The following is a 15,441-nucleotide window of genomic DNA, read 5'->3' on the forward strand; positions in this document are numbered from 1 at the left end:
TGCAGCAGCAGGCAGAGGAGCGCCCTTCACGTAGGTCTTTTCAGTCTCGGTTTCGAAGCGCTAGATACCGAGGGGCCGGAGCAGAACTGCCTTCTCCCGAGCGGCTTGTCTCAAGAAATCGCCTCCCCCCTCCTTGCACCGTTTCTTTTGGTGTTGGTTTTGTTTGGTTGGTTTGGCTTTTTTTTTTTTTTCCCCTCCCCTCTTCCCCTTTTTTTCCTCCCCTTTTTATTTTTTTTTTCAGTTATTATAATTTTATTTTATTCGCGTGAATTCCCTCCGTTCTTTAAACGAAAATACTAACTCTGAAGCCGAAATCCATGCCCCCTGCCATTCGGAAGAATCGGGTCTAATATGCCAGTGGCATCTTCGCCTGGCAGTAGTCGCGATGAAGGAAAAATCCAAGAACGCAGCAAAGACTAGACGGGAAAAAGAAAATGGAGAATTCTACGAACTGGCCAAGCTCCTGCCCCTGCCCTCGGCCATCACCTCTCAGCTGGACAAGGCGTCCATCATCCGCCTCACCACCAGCTACCTGAAAATGCGAGCAGTCTTCCCCGAAGGTAACCACCGACGGGTCGGGGCGAGGGGGGGAGACACCCCCAGCCCCACGGTATGAGTGTTGGGGTTGTCCTGTGCGGGTGTAGAAGTCGGACTGGATGGTCCCTGTGGGTCTTTCGGGTCATTCATTCATTCTGCACCCCGGGATAAGCCCACATCGCCCCTACACCCCGGGAGGAAGGAGTTGGCAGGGTTTGCCAGCCCTGGGAGGAATGGGGGGTGGGGGTGGGGGTGGGGAGGGGGGCGTCAGGAAGGAGCCCCCTTGCCTGGGAAGAGAAGGCAGCGCGGGATGGTCTGCGGAGGGGAGGGCTGCAAGTCGCAGCTCTGCTCCTGTGAGGCCTAAACCCGAAAATAATCTCGCCGTGGCCCCACGTAGGATAACGGGATCCGCGGGGAGATGCGCGGGGACCCCGGCCGGGGGCTACGCCGGGAGGGCGGGGGGGGGTGGGAGTGCAGAGCCGCCCCTTTAAACCCCCCCTTTTTCTCCCCTCCCCTGCTTTCCTGCCGGCTCAGCTCTGTCTGTCTGTCCCGGAGAGAGCGGGCTCCGCTCGGCTCAGCCCCGAGAGGCAGGGGGGCAGCCCCCCAGGTCCCCGGGGAGGCCCCTCGGGGAGGCTCTCGGTGCCCACGCACGGACCGGGATTGGGGGTGGGGGTCCAAAGAAACCCAACAGCGTGGGTGTAATTGTTATTTTGGTTTGCTCGGAGCTTTCTGGGGGTAGGGAAGCAGCCCGGGTAATAAGGCAGCGAGGCCCTCCGCCTTCTCCTGGGCCCGGGGAGAGCGGGAGTGGGGGGGTGGGGGGGTGGCAGCCCGAACCCACCGGGACCCCGCTGCCCCCCGGCCGGGGCGGTGGCTCCCGCAGCTCCTCCCGGAGCGACGGAGCAGGACAGTTCTCCCTCCTTCCCCCGGGGTCTGGTGAAAAAAAACACACCCCCCCGACCATCCTGGGCCGCCCGTCCTTCCCGTGAAACGGGAGGCGTGAAACGAAGCGCTGGCTGGTGTCTGCGGGCGGCCAAATAGAGCCCGACTCCCTCCTTTGTCAATTGTTTGTGCCTCTCCTGACGGGACACGGCGGGTGTGTGTGAAGGAATAAGCAAATTCCGGAGTGGAAGGTCTGCTCTCCATCGCGGTTTCTAAGGAGCTTTATTAAAAGCCTGTCAATTAGAAAAAAAAACCCAAACCATATATTTTTATATATATATTTTTTATATATATTAAATATATATATTTTAATATATATATTAAAAAAAAGGGGTGCTGGAAAAAACCACTCCCGAACCGAGAAATCTTACCGTTATGGGCAGATAATTTAGTAATTTCGAGAGCAAGTGCTGGCACGGCAAGCCGGGGCTCTTTTATCGTGTACTGCCGTGTTAGGAAACAAGGGGACGCGAGGCTCCTCTCTGCTGCGATTTCCAGCCATTATTCCCTAATTTCCCGATGAGAAAGAGCGTGTCGTAATTTTGGGGGGAGGAGGGGGGCGCTTGCCAGCCCTTGCTGGGGGACGTGGCCCCGAATGGCTTTGATTTAAGAGAGGAAAAAAGGGGCACGTTTCGAGGTGCCGCTGGATGTGCCCCTGCTCTACCAGCCCTGCTGATCCTCAGGAGCAGCAAGACGACCCCGGGAGCAGGTTTATACCCACAGCTTGGGTGTGTTTTATGCGTCTGTCTCCCTTAAACAGTCCAGGCGTGCGCTTCCGCACACTCTGCTTATTAGGAGCAACGTTTAAATACGTACAGCGAATTCCTGATCTTTCATCGTCTTAAGTACGGATGGAAAGACGTTTAAAGCCAAAAGCTTTGTATCCAGGGATGACAGGCCGGGGAAATAAACGCCTCCGGTCCCCGAGACGGGTGTTTAGTGCCTGGGAGGGTGGAGGGTTGCAGGGGGGCTGCCCGACGGCACGCGGTCCCGCATTACCCTCCCTTCCCTTTTTTCCCTGGGGATTTTTCTAAGGAAGGAGAAGGTGTTCCCGGGGCAGTGGGAGCTGTGCAGCCCGCTCCCTCTCCCCCGGGATTCTCTCTCTCGAAGAGGATGCTGCCGCTAGTCCCGTGTCCGTGTCCAGCCCCGAGGTGCCACCCTCTCCAGGCTCAAGGGAGTTTGCTTCTCCCAGACCGCGGTGGCGGGGGATGGGGTGGGGGGACAGGCCTGTGGCGCCTCCAACATGCAAGCTAAGCCCGAGGGAGCTGCAGCCAGCGTGATCAGAAGTGTTGCCCGGCTATAAAACTGGCTTCCAGCGCTGTCTGGACTGGAGAAATAAGCGTGTTTTTTTAAAAAACTCCGATGGATGGCTTCCCCAGCCGCTTTACTTCCAGAGCGAGCTGACACTTAGTTTAGGCAAAGACTGAGACCCTCACCGAGGCGCCCGGTCTCAGCCTTTCGACAGATCTGTCCCCCCCTGCTCGCCCGGTTTCCCGAAGATGCATCTTAGGAACTGAAGTCACTGATCTCCCCGCGGAGACGCCCGATCAGGCTCAAAGAAGTGAGAGTGAAAGAAGATTTATATTCCAGCTCTTTTTCCCCCTCAAAGTGCACAACTTCGTGCTCTGATACCACAGATTTCGCCGTGCGGTTTCCCTCTGACCTTCAGATTCATGAATTAAAGTCCAGGAGACAGCAACCTACAGCCTCCCCCGCGCTCCCTCTCGGTTAGCTCATCTTCTCTTGTGTTTTGAATTTTTCGCCAAGGCATTTATTACTGCAAAACAAAAATACACCACGGGGCTTCTGTCCTGACTGTCAGTATTATTTTTCTTTTTTTCCTAAAAATGAGCAAATGAAAGAAAGAGACGGGAGAAGAAATCGTGTTTTAAAACCGCTGTTCTCTGCGTCCTGGTTGTGGCAAACTGGTTAAGTTGTAACATTCTCCCTTCCCCATCTCCGAAGCTGTTTCCAAAAATGACTGTAAAACCGCACGTTTATAGATGTTTAAACCGGATGAGAACTAGCTAAGTAATAAGTGACCCAAAAGATGCTGTGCGCTGTACAAAATAATCGGAATAAAATCACTCAGCGGTAGATCTGAGACCTGTTCCCTATTCCGAAGGGCAGACAGTAGAAATTAATAGGAGCATACAGAGTTTTTTCTGTCCCTATTTAAACGTGACCGTGAATGTGTATTTCAAGAAAATCAAGACGAGCTGCAACAATTTCATCTAATTTTCATACGCACTCCGAAGAGATTCATTAATGCATTAAATAAATAAATAAATCTCGAGCCGGCGGCGTGAGTAATCCCTCTACGAAACCGGGCCGCGATTGTAATAACCTCTAATAGTTGTATTAAAGGTCTTACTAAAACAAAAGTGTCACTAGGGCTTCCCCGGAGCCGCGCGGCCGTTCCCAGGCGGCGGGAGCGCGCAGTGCCGGGGTGCGGGGACGGGCGGGGGTGTCACTGCCGGGGGAGCTGTGGGTCTGTCCGGGACGTCGCTGTTTGTCGTGGGCCGCTTGCAGAGTTGTTAGCACGAGGTGGAGTTTCTGGCTTGGAGGGAAGGGCCGGATTTGGGTTTGTCCGGCTGTTCCTGGAAGGCGGTTTTGGTGGTTGGGTTTTTGTTGTTGTTTTTGGTTTGGTTTTATTTTTTTCCCCTCTGTCCCTTTTTCATTTTCCTTTTCTAGTTTTGATTTCTTTTTCTTCTTTCTTCCTTTCTTCTTTTTCTTGTTTTAAGCTGAAGTCTTGATTTTTACATCCGTCGTTCCCACCGCCCATCCCTTTCCAGGCGGCGACGCTGAAGCCCGCAGAGAGGAGGCGGGCGAGCCGGCACATCCCTGCCGAAGTTAACCTAACGCAGCCCTGCTTCTTCCCAAAGGAGCCTCCCTGCCTCAAGCAGAGGTTCCCCCCGCTAGATCCGAGGGCAACCTCTCTGCTCCAGACCCGTCCCTCTCCCTCTGTCTCCCTGTCAATGGTGCCGTCTCCTGTGCCGTAGGGGCTGAGATACCTCTCCCCCCGCCGCAGATGGGGCTTAAGGGCAAGATGCCACCTCTGCCCCTCGCCCCGACTTCCAGGGCTGACAGGCCACCCCGTTCCTATCCAGCCCTGAGCCTCGAATAATCTAGGGAGCCAAAGGCGAGGGCAGGGGCTGCCTCCTCCCAGTCCCGGGGGTGGCATCTCGCCGAACCCCCTCGTACTTTCCCCGTTGCTTCCCTGGCCGAGGGAGGTATAACCGTGCCGGGGGAAAACCCCCCGGGAGAGGCGGCGCTGACAATCCAGGTGCTTGTAGTTGACCCAGGTGACTATTGAATATCGCGGGGGGACCGTGCGCTCCGGGGGAGCCGGCGAGTAGTACATTAGACAAAAAGGAAACGCTCCAAGTTACAGGGCAATCCGATACTTAACAAAATACATCTCGAAGTAATTCTTTTAGCAGAATCCCAAGCAGAAAAGCTACCGGGCTTTCAAGTGTGTGTGTGTGTGTGTGTACGAATTGATATATTTGGAGAGCAAACGCGGGAGTTGTTCCCAAATATTTCTAGAAGTCATCACGGTTTAACTCACCCCTCTCCCTGGAAACTGGGAAATGGTACAAAGTGAATGTTGAGGTCCTTTGAAAAACAGCCAGAGATGTCAAAAGGCGGTGGGGGGGGGCGGGTGTGGTGGAAATCGTGCTCGGGTTCGCCGAAGAGAGGTGGATGTGTTCGTATAAGAACCCCCACGTCTTTCAGCGGTAAAATAGCACGTACTTTGGGGTGCCCCTGCAACCCCTCCTCTTTGTCCCTGGGACGCCACTGTCGCAGCCGAACCCTGCGCCCACCCTGCCCACCCAGCGCAGCCCCGGGGACCAGCCGTCCTTTACAGGCACCAGCAAACGGAGGGCGAACAAGGAGAGGGGGGGATCATCTCATCCATGTTTGTCAGCAGCGGGATGCCAAGGAAAGAGGTGGCTGCGAGTCACCTTCCCGGCGGGCAGCGCTCCGCCGTGCCAGCTCCTGCACGTCGAGCCCGGCTCCGGCTCTCTGTGCTTAAGGCTACTGGTCCTGCACGGTGTGGCCCCGAGCCACCGCCTGTAGGCGACCCCCTGTCCTCTAGCACTGGGAAGTGGCCGCGTTGGGGGACAGAGCCACCGCCACGGGTGCCCGCAGCATCTGCGGGAAGGATGCCCCAGCTGCTCGCTCGCAGGGAAATCCCTCTCTGGGCCAGTATCTCGGATAGTTCGTGCCGTAATGGGTCTTTCTTAAACGTTGCCTTCGAAATGACCCCTCCGGCTGCACAGCCGCGTCGGAAACCCGACAGCCTTCCCCGCCGGAGCCCTCTTCCCGGCCGGGGCCACCCCAGCAAACTCCCACCGCGTTTAAGCGATGTAGGAAACGCTCGCTTTGTATCAGCAGCTCTTTTGGCCTCGCTCCAGCCCAGTGAGTGAGAACGTGTGTTATTTACTGGCTGGGCAGGAGCAGCTCGGCTGGGTCTATTGCATCCATATGTTTACGGGAGGTAACGCTGCGCGTTTGCAAATCGTTCGGAAGGCAAGTTAATGGGCGTTAGTCCTTTATCTGAACGTAAGGTTTCATTCGTTTCGTTTCCATCCTTAAAAAAAGATCCGCTGGCGGATTAAATGATAAAATCATCGGCTTTAAAATAAGCTTCGACGAATGCCAGGCTGATCCCCCAAACGCGAGTCCGCAATCGCAACTCCAATTTACGATTTCAAAGGGAAACGAATCCGCGGAAGTAGCTTTTTTTTAGTTCAGGTTGGGAAAGAACCTCAAAAATAGCGTAGATTTTAGACGATGGAGCGAAACTGTACCTGGCCAGGTGTGATGGACAGGATGGGGTTGATTGTCATGCCCGGGTGCGGCAGAGATTCGCTTGGTTCTTGAATAGCTTTTAGTTGAGTGGCTCAAAGATCAAATCTGCTTCGTCCTTCGGAAAGTCAGGGCTGGTTTCAGGAGGGTTTTTACACCGCTATGCGTAACCCCTTTCTAGGGTTACGATCCCATGTTTCGATATTTTTGCAATTAGTAAATCGAAACAAGGGCAAGCCGCGTAGCACTGGGACTGACTCTACCGGCTGCATTTGTTACCGTCTCGGGAAAGAGACTATAGGTTGTCTTTGCGATCCTCAAACTTTCCGCCTCAGGGGAAGCAGAAAGAACGTTTAGACCCATCATTGGAAGTTTATGGTTCTTCTCCAAACCGCGATTTGTGAAACGCCGCAGAAAAGTGCGACTTTTCGTTTGCCTCTTCAAAGCAGATTTCCCAACGCGTGGCCAAACGCTTCTTTCGGGGGAGGGGGACGTTTAGAACCGCGCTCCGAAGCTGGAGCTCAGGGCAGGGGCTTTCCACCTGGGTACCGAGTTCTTGGTCCCGCAGCAGAGCAGAGCGGAGCCCCCGCTGCGGCGGCCTCTGCCCCTTTTCTTCGAAAGCGCCTGGCCGGTGAGAGAGGGCGCAGGAGGCAAACGCGGCGCTGGGCTTCACGGCTGCACATCGGTTTGCGGCTACACTGGAGGTTACCTGGGCTGAAGGGCTCTGCATCCGTGGCAGGTGTGCGCGCCCAGGTGAAACGCTACAGACGGGACGCCCGGACGCCCCGTCCACAGCATCGCCGGGCTGGCACAGAGCATCCCTGCCTTTCACTCGCCTCTCGGCTGCCGAGCAGCTCGGGCAGGGGCGCCCTTAAAGCTCCGTGGCCTCTCAGAAGCTGCGTTGCAGCCCCGAGGGCTTCACCCTTCTTTTCTCTCCAAAAAGGAGGCATTAAATGTATGCGACCCCGTCTCCCTTCCCACTTCCCCGGTCCCCCGGGCTAAGTCTCGCTGCGGAGCTGCCATGAGGTGCCGACACGAGTTTCCATCCTCTTATATGGCACGGGGGGTGGTTTTCGTTTCACCGGCAGGACGATGCACGCTTCCTTGGCGTGGAAGAAACGAAAAAAAGGAACATACAGCCCCCAGACCAGCTCCCCTGCCCCCAAGCGCCCCCAGCACAGCCCCTTCGGTAACCTGTCGCTGTCACCGAGGCGGCGCCGGGCGCAGGGACTGTCCCCAGTCCCTGCGGGGACAGCGTGACCACGGGCAGGGGACGAATTGCTCGGTCCCGTCCGTGGGCAGGTGAAGAGGCCGTCGGGGCTGTTTCTCCCTGAGCGAGATCTGAGCTCCTTTGGCTGCCCCAGCCAGCAGCAACTCGCCTCGGCCAGCGTGGGGGTGGTGGCCACCGGCACCCCCGCGGCAGCCCCGCTGCCCCCCAGCCCTCAGAACCCACGGCTGGGAGTCAGGGGCCGTCCCTGCCGCCTCCCGCTGGGGTCACGCGTGGCGAGGGGCAGTAATTGAAGGCGAGCGAGCGCCTCGCAGCATCTCCTGCCTTCGCCGAGAGCCAAGTGCCCTGGGCTGCGCCTGGTCTGGGGTTCTCGGCGTGTGAGAAACGGGGACGGGGAAGGTGCTGGGCGAGGGGCAGAACCCCTGCCCTTAAGCCCCATCTTCGTGGGGAACGAGGTAACCCAGCGGGCGTGGGGGAGAAGCCGTCGGGGAAGGCGCCTCCCGGGGGACGAGCGGCTCTCCGGGGTGGGAGAAAGGGCTCCCGCGGGGTTGTCCTGGCCGGGACCTCAAGGAAAAGAGCAATCCCCTTCCCACGCGTGTGTGTAGGAGGTGCTCAAGCTTCCCTAATTCCCGAGCCTCCGCGCCGCAGCCCGGCCCGGAGAAGCGGGGGCTGCGGGCAGCGTGGGAGCATCCCGCAGGGGATGGGGTGGTCCAGGGAGGGACCCGGCTCCGCTTCCCGTTTTAACCAGCTCCTTGGTTCCCTTTGCAGGTCTGGGCGACGCCTGGGGACAGCCGAGCAGGATAGGGCCCTTGGATAACGTGGCCAAGGAGCTGGGATCCCATTTGCTTCAGGTAGTGGACGCCTCCCTCCTCCCGTACGCGCCTGGTGCTGCGAGGGGATTCACCTCCACCTCTCCTCCTCTTTCTCCTCTCCTCGGCACTCCAGAGGAGCCTGGCTGAAGCCTCCTTTTTACTCCTGGCCGGGAAGGGGAAAAGAAGCGAGGCAACAACCACTCCAGCTGTTATTTTGATTGTTTTCACCTTTGGTACCTTAGCAGCTCACCGTGGCACTGATGGGCTCCCTGCGCACTCAAGGTTCTCCCAGCCGTAAAGGCGTTAACCAGAAGCCAAGGAATTGTTGGGGATGTCCCGCAGGCGGCGGGGAAGGGTGCGGGACAGCGGGGATCGCCCTTCCCCGCCCGTGTTTGGGGAGGGGAGCCCTGCGAGGAGCGCAGGGTGAACGTCTGGGTCAGATCGCCCACCGACCTAAGCACCTGAAAACACCCTTGTTCCCAATCCCGTGGGTCTGCTCTGGAATTCCTCCGAATTCCCCAGCCTAGGAGAATTTAGGAAGCCGTAGCTGGGGTGTGCGTGCCAGCCGGAGCGGGGGGAAATTACGTTTAGCTCCAATTTTTTTTTTTTTTTTTAATTTGTGAACTTAATACAGCGAGGGTTTTCTCCCCCGATTTTAAAGACCTAGTAAACCGTAATCATTTAACGGCCGTTTTTATTGTAGGAGGTTAATTCCTGGTCACAGGGCTGGAGCTGTTTTAACTGTTGGCTCGGGCCGGGGATAAAAACCTCAACAGAAACTCTGTTCGGGCTCTGCGGCCGCTTCCCACCCCGGGTCCCCCACCTTCACCCCCGCGGCTTTTGGGGTGAGTCCTGGCCTTTCAACCCCCATCCCAGCATCCCGGCTGGTTTGTTTCCATTCGCAGCCCCCTCTTAGGTAGCTGCTTTTTCTTCCCAGGCTCAATCCAAGCTACTCCGGGGGAGGGCTGGCTGGGAAAGCTGTTGCGAGGTCGTCCTGCGTTCGAAATGACGTGCACGGTTATTTACTTGGTACTGCAGCCCTGCAGAATATCATCGGTTCTCCTGAAGTGGAAAGAAAGCGCTCTTTGGGTGGAGTGATTTGAAGCAGACGTTACTTACGTGTAGTTAAAAAAAAAAAAAAAAAATCCATGAAGTTCAAATTTGTCCCGTGCGTGGGTGTTTTGAGCCTTGAAAAGTTTGTTCTCCGTAGCTGATGTCCTATCAGCTGTTCAGAATCTACCTAGAAAATACGCATCTAGTTATACTACAAAAATAATCGTTGTTACACTTGCTCCTCCTCCCTGTTAGCTGTTTCCACACCGTTTCTGGCATTAAACGAACTTAAATAACATTATATGCTAATCACCTGTAAAACTCATTTTACAGTTAATTTATTTATGAATTACGAATGCTTAACATTTTAACAAACCCACATTTACTGTAAATGTAAGGGTTCTTAGACTGAAGCCATACATGTGAAATTTCAGCTGCAATTTGCTTTTCTGTGTAGGGAAGCTAGAGACCTAATGCACTATGTAATGCGGTAATGGAAGCATTGACACGGTTTTAGTTATGATCCCGGGCAGACCGATTGCAAAATGACAGTGTTTAAAAGCAAAATTATGGCTAAGGATGCAATAATTTATTTCCTATTTTAATACTTCCACAACATTTAATTTATGTCTCAAAAAAAGAAAAAAAATGTAAAGGCAAAGAGTAATCTGGTTTCAATTACATGCTGTAGAATCGTTAGTAGGCGAGAGAATAATTTGGACTATTTTCTTATTGGGGCAGCACTGTAAGAACATGAAACATACAGGATTTTATTGCTTCTCTCCAGTAACTTAAAAGGTGAATTAAAGTAGGTGTTTGCTTTATCCATATCCTGTATTTTTTTTTCCTGCTCCACATATATTTTCCAACGATGCTCATGTGTACGTGTTGATCAAGGGTCCCTAAACTGGTTATAGATAATGAATACTTTTTGACTGAGAATATCAGATACTTTTGAAAAAATGTCTCAGAATAGACACCGAAGAATCAAGGTAACTCCAAACTGACAATTTGTCTCCCAAAAGCAGGGCCAGTTTTAGGTAGCCTGTGCCATTTCCACCATATTATTTCTTTCTCATAAAAATGATATATGACTAAAAAAACTTCAGCTTTTACTCACACAAGTAATATTTACCTCCTAATCAATATGCTGCCAATAAGAATTTGTAGGGTTGGACCTCAAGCCTGCATTATGTGTTACTGTTAGTTGCAACTCACAAAATGTAGGGATACAGCTTAATGAGCATAAATACTTCTCTTCAAGTGTGAATTTTTGAATGCTGATTTATTTTACTTCCTTTTCCTAAGTTTGTATAGTTACATAGCAGACAGCCCTCTGTTCAGAGAGACTTTATTAAAAATATAGTCACAGAAATTTAAAACATTGCTTATGGTATCATTAAATATATTGCAAATAGCAGTAAGCTGTGTCTGCCAATTATACCATAATAAATGGCTTGCATAGTACTAGCCTTTCCCCTAAGTACCACATAGCTCAGGATTTGTACCAAGTACTAAAATAACCAGAATCAACAGGAGAATGTTAACCTAAAGTGAAGCAGTAAAGCTAGCATCTGCAGGGGGAATGAATTGGATTTCACAATGTGTGTGTGTGTCCTAGAGTTTGTAGGAACGGCACTGGATAAAGCTTTCTGTTCCTTAAACTTTGCTGCTGTTGAAGTTGGACAGAAATCTTCCTCCAAAAGGCTTCAAAAATTTTTCTGTGTAAATGCTTTCCACCGAGCGCTTGCTTTTTAACCTGTGTATTTATCTTTTTCAGACTTTGGATGGCTTTGTTTTCGTGGTAGCATCAGATGGCAAAATAATGTACATCTCAGAAACAGCGTCTGTACATCTTGGATTATCTCAGGTATGAGTGACTTATTCTGTCTATCTGTTAAATACAGATACTAGATTTGGATAGGTTCACACTAGTATCTTGACATGTGTATAATGATATTGTATTTTAGGGGTATTTGAAGCTTCAACTTCATTCTCTCACAAATGGCTTTACTTAAATATTTAAGTTTCTTTTACTTACAACTGCTTCATGACTGTCTTTATATCTTTTCTTGTTCCATGTGTTTTACTCCTCGTTACCTTTAAGAAAGGCAATAAATAATATGATATTGCAAATTGCAGATATACACAGACCTTGAAACCCAAACCTATTGCCTGTACAGTAATGCTATATGTCTGAAATAAAGTTTAGAATTCAAGTCTATATGTTTTAGATTGTGTAAGATATTGAAACTTGCTATGAAATAGAGAGGAAATCTAATGTGGAACATGAGTTTTATGGTAAATGTGCTTTAGGAAAAAAAAGTAAACGGGGCAGATTTATGAGTGTTCACATGGAATTCAGGGTAGTTTTCCCTGAGTTTTTCCAGCTCAGTGGTCTTTTCAGTAAAGCGTTTTATATGGTTGTGATAGAACTCATAAAACTCAGTTTACTACTGTTCTGCACAAGAAGTATAAGTTTTTTTTTATTGTTGTTCATTTTTTTTTTCTTAGAAGGACATTTCTGATTTTTTGCCTTCTTAGGATAGGCACAAGGGCAAATAGCCTCAATTTATTGCAGACAGCAAGTGCCCATACCTTTGTCTGTAAATGTACTACACAAATTCATTGGTAGCACCTGACCTAAAGCTTTGCTGCAGTCCAATAGAAAAACCTCTTTCACTAGGCCTTGGTTGAGACTCATAAGAAACAGAAACATTTCTTCAGAACCATTTGTAGCTCAAACACTTCTCAGAGTTAAAGTGAAATAAAGACTTAATTGCAGAGGGAATTAAAACGAGGAGATGAAGGTGAGAGAGCACAGGATATTCTGAAACTGTATGGGGAATACACCCTGTGGCTCTTTCAATAAACAGAGAAGAAGCTGAATTGTGGAGATTGTATATGTACTTTAACTTTGGGAGTAACTAATATTTTAGATTGAAAAATTGCAAATTTCTTGGAATGTGTGTTACATTAGTGATACTAGAATTAGTAGCTGTGAGAAAAAAATAGTGCTCTAAATAGTCAGAAAAAGCAAGTATATCATCTCATAAACACCACTTCTACATCCAAAGGTAGCTACAGTCCCTATTTTTGTAATCTCTTTTTAGAAAAATTGATTCTGAGAATCAATATTCTGTATGGATAGTTTTTACTGCCAAGTTTTAAAACTGTGTCCAGGGAACATTCTTAATTCAAGTAGGTTGTTCAGTTGAGTCTGTTACAGCATAGTATTAGTTGTTTCATAACATTTAATGCATATTCAAATTACTTTAAATATTGCTTTGTTTTAGAATAAACTTTCCCAGAGAATGGCCATATTTTCTACTCTGCATCAACAGTGTTATTAAAAGTTCTTCTTGCCCCAGCTTTTGAAAAGATCCACCACGGTGCTGACTGCTTGAATAGGTTCATTTAGTTACCACAATTATTCCAAAGCCCTGAGTGTTCCCATCTGTCCTCCCTGAAGTAGAGTCTCATTGTCTTGTGCTGCTTGCTGTTTGACAAGCTCTAACTGATCTTCCAGGTTTTGTCCAGAAATTGTTTTGGTTTTTTTTTTAGTTTTCTTACTTTTTTTGAGGAATATCAAGTCATCAGCTTACGTAGGTCTCAGTGTTAGCCAGTCATCTGCTGCGATTAAAGAACTAGGGGATCAGTAGGATGCTAAATAGACTTGGATGCGTTCAAGAAGAGGGGACTGGAAGTGTCATACAGGCTTTAGCCGTATTTAGCCCTCGCCCTTACAGCCCTCTGCTCTGACCGAATTCCACATCCATTGCACCTATAAGTATCTATAAACCCTTAGTGCAAGAGGCGCTAAGGAGACCTAGAGGGTTTTGTCATATTAATTATTCAAGTTAGTTTAATAAGCAAAATCACAAATATGTCACTTTAGCAGAGATTTGTGAAGGAATGGACTGTACCCTTGAGCTTCCCAGAAAGATGTAGATTGGAGAAGACAGAGGAATATGAAATTTAAGAACTTGTTATAGATTCTCAAAACACTAAGTGTTCCAGCAGTTTCACAGCACACGTTTTTTTCAATTTATAAATACAAAATCCCAGCTAAACAAGGCACTGATTTCCCCCCCTCCCCTTTCTTGATATTGTTTTATCATCTAATCTGTTCTTGCTATTTCTCAATCCTTCTGAAGGGACATTTTTTTCTTTAAGCAGTACTAGAATGAATACTATGCTATTCCTGCGTACTAGGATATTAATACATTAACACTAGGATATTCCTGTAACCTTCCCAGGGCTCTAAATGAGTTCTTGTTCCTGCTTCTCTGGAAATTGCTGGGAGTTTTGCCACTGACATCAACAAGAATGAGATTGGTCTGAGAAGGAAATTCTGCAAGTCTCCCTCACCAAGTCATAATCCCACACTATATTTTCAACAAGTGCTCTTATAGAGCTCCAGCCAATACAAGCTGAGACCAGAGTGATGATGATTATAGAAAGTCTCTTAGAGTGTGCATAGAAAGGCCTTTTTATTAAATAATTTGACAATTAACTAGTCCACACATCAATTGCCAGTTAAAGTGCAATCTGTTGAAAAATATATTTAAACTGAATAAAAAGTCTATTTAAAAATATTTTGCAGGATATTCTTGAGGGCGTACTACAGTAGCCTTTATCTTCTAGTTGACCATGAATTTAACTTCAGCAGAAAGAAATTAGAGCTTTGGAACAACCTTGCACTGGCTGGTGTAGTTAAGCTAGTTTAAAAATTAAAAACAACACAAAAGATTGTTTTTCAGCATTACTTCACTTCTGTCTGCACAATCAGAGAACCAGAAACAATTTTTCTGAAAAGGTTACATCTTCATTTGTGGACCTATCATTTAATTTGTGGCTTTGGATTTTGATCCATCTTTGATCTCAACTGTAACAGTGAATACTGATGGCTAGGACCCCCTCCTCCATCTAATTTCACCAGGCCTCAGGCCAGCACTGAACTGACTTGTGCTAACTGAGACAGCCAATTCCTTGCCTCTTTTTCTTTTTTTTTTTCCTGTGGATAACAAATAGGTTCAAATTCCCCAAGTATTTTTTCCCCTTAGAGTCCAAAGACAGAATGGAGAGGAAAATCTGCTTAGGAAACAATGGTGAAAGATGGTTTTTTTTAAGTTTTCAAAAATCTGGAGCTTATTCCAGTCAATTTCTGGGTCCATGAGGGAGCCAAGCTTATCTTTGACTTTTGATATGACTTGAAATCTTTAACCACAAACATCTGAACTTGTCCAAGAGTTTATTTTACTTTCATCAAATAAGTATATGAAAGGCAAAATATGTAATTATTTGCTCTAGAATCCATCTACTTAGTCCTTTGTGTTTATTATGAATTGTTTCTTGGCAGGAAAAAAATGTGCAGCTGAGTTACATATAAAAAACCTCTTAGTAGGAAACAGCAATATTGGGTAGTAAGCAGGTATTTACAGATATTAAAAAGCTACATTGAGGAAGCTGATTTAATAAGCCTGAGGCATGGGGTTTTAGAAGGTTTATGAATTGAACCATATACTTTATTTTTTTAAGTTTTCAGTGTTTCATTGTAGAATTTAAAATAGCATGCATGCACTATGCATAGCAGGAGACTGTGGTCAGTTTCCAAATTATGTATACATATTTTGGTTATTTGAGTCTTTCATAGCCCCCATCTCTTTGCTGACGGCTTTATGTTTCCACTTGCATTTTTATAGTCAATTTTGGTTTCAGTGTTGCATGTTCACCTCCCCCTGATTTTGCTGGGGTTCTAAATGCATACGTCAGGGTAGAAAATATTCCTATGTGTTTAATGAGAAAAAGTAGTCATTAGTTTGACGAAGTGTTTTAGTTTTGAATTTAAGCCCTGGGATACAAATTACAGTTTGGATAAAAGTGTGACCTTGGGTGCAGACCTGTGAATCCCGTGGACAAATGTGTATTTCCATGAGTAGTCCTTTTGAAATAGCTAGTGACTTTTGGAAAAGCAAGAGATACCCATGATTTATACTTTGTAAGGGAGTAGATGCATGCTGATGTGGTTGTGATTATACAAAGTAAAAGCAGAGA

The 15,441-nt window shown here is 48.6% G+C and overlaps 1 protein-coding gene across 1 annotated transcript in view; it reads left to right on the top strand.

Annotated features, from left to right (window-relative positions):
* The first annotated feature begins 222 nt into the window (after nt 1-222).
* The window catches only part of SIM2 (SIM bHLH transcription factor 2), a 56,441-nt gene continuing 41,222 nt past the window's right edge, over nt 223-15,441 (top strand). Inside the window, exons 1-3 of the mRNA XM_069871736.1 lie at nt 223-560; nt 8,288-8,370; nt 11,165-11,254. Coding sequence (XP_069727837.1) covers nt 386-560; nt 8,288-8,370; nt 11,165-11,254 — 348 coding nt within the window. The 5' untranslated portion in view covers nt 223-385. The remainder of the gene's footprint in view (nt 561-8,287; nt 8,371-11,164; nt 11,255-15,441) is intronic.

This window comes from Phaenicophaeus curvirostris, chromosome 1, assembly GCF_032191515.1.
Source record: "Phaenicophaeus curvirostris isolate KB17595 chromosome 1, BPBGC_Pcur_1.0, whole genome shotgun sequence".
Taxonomy (NCBI): Eukaryota; Metazoa; Chordata; class Aves; order Cuculiformes; family Cuculidae; genus Phaenicophaeus; species Phaenicophaeus curvirostris.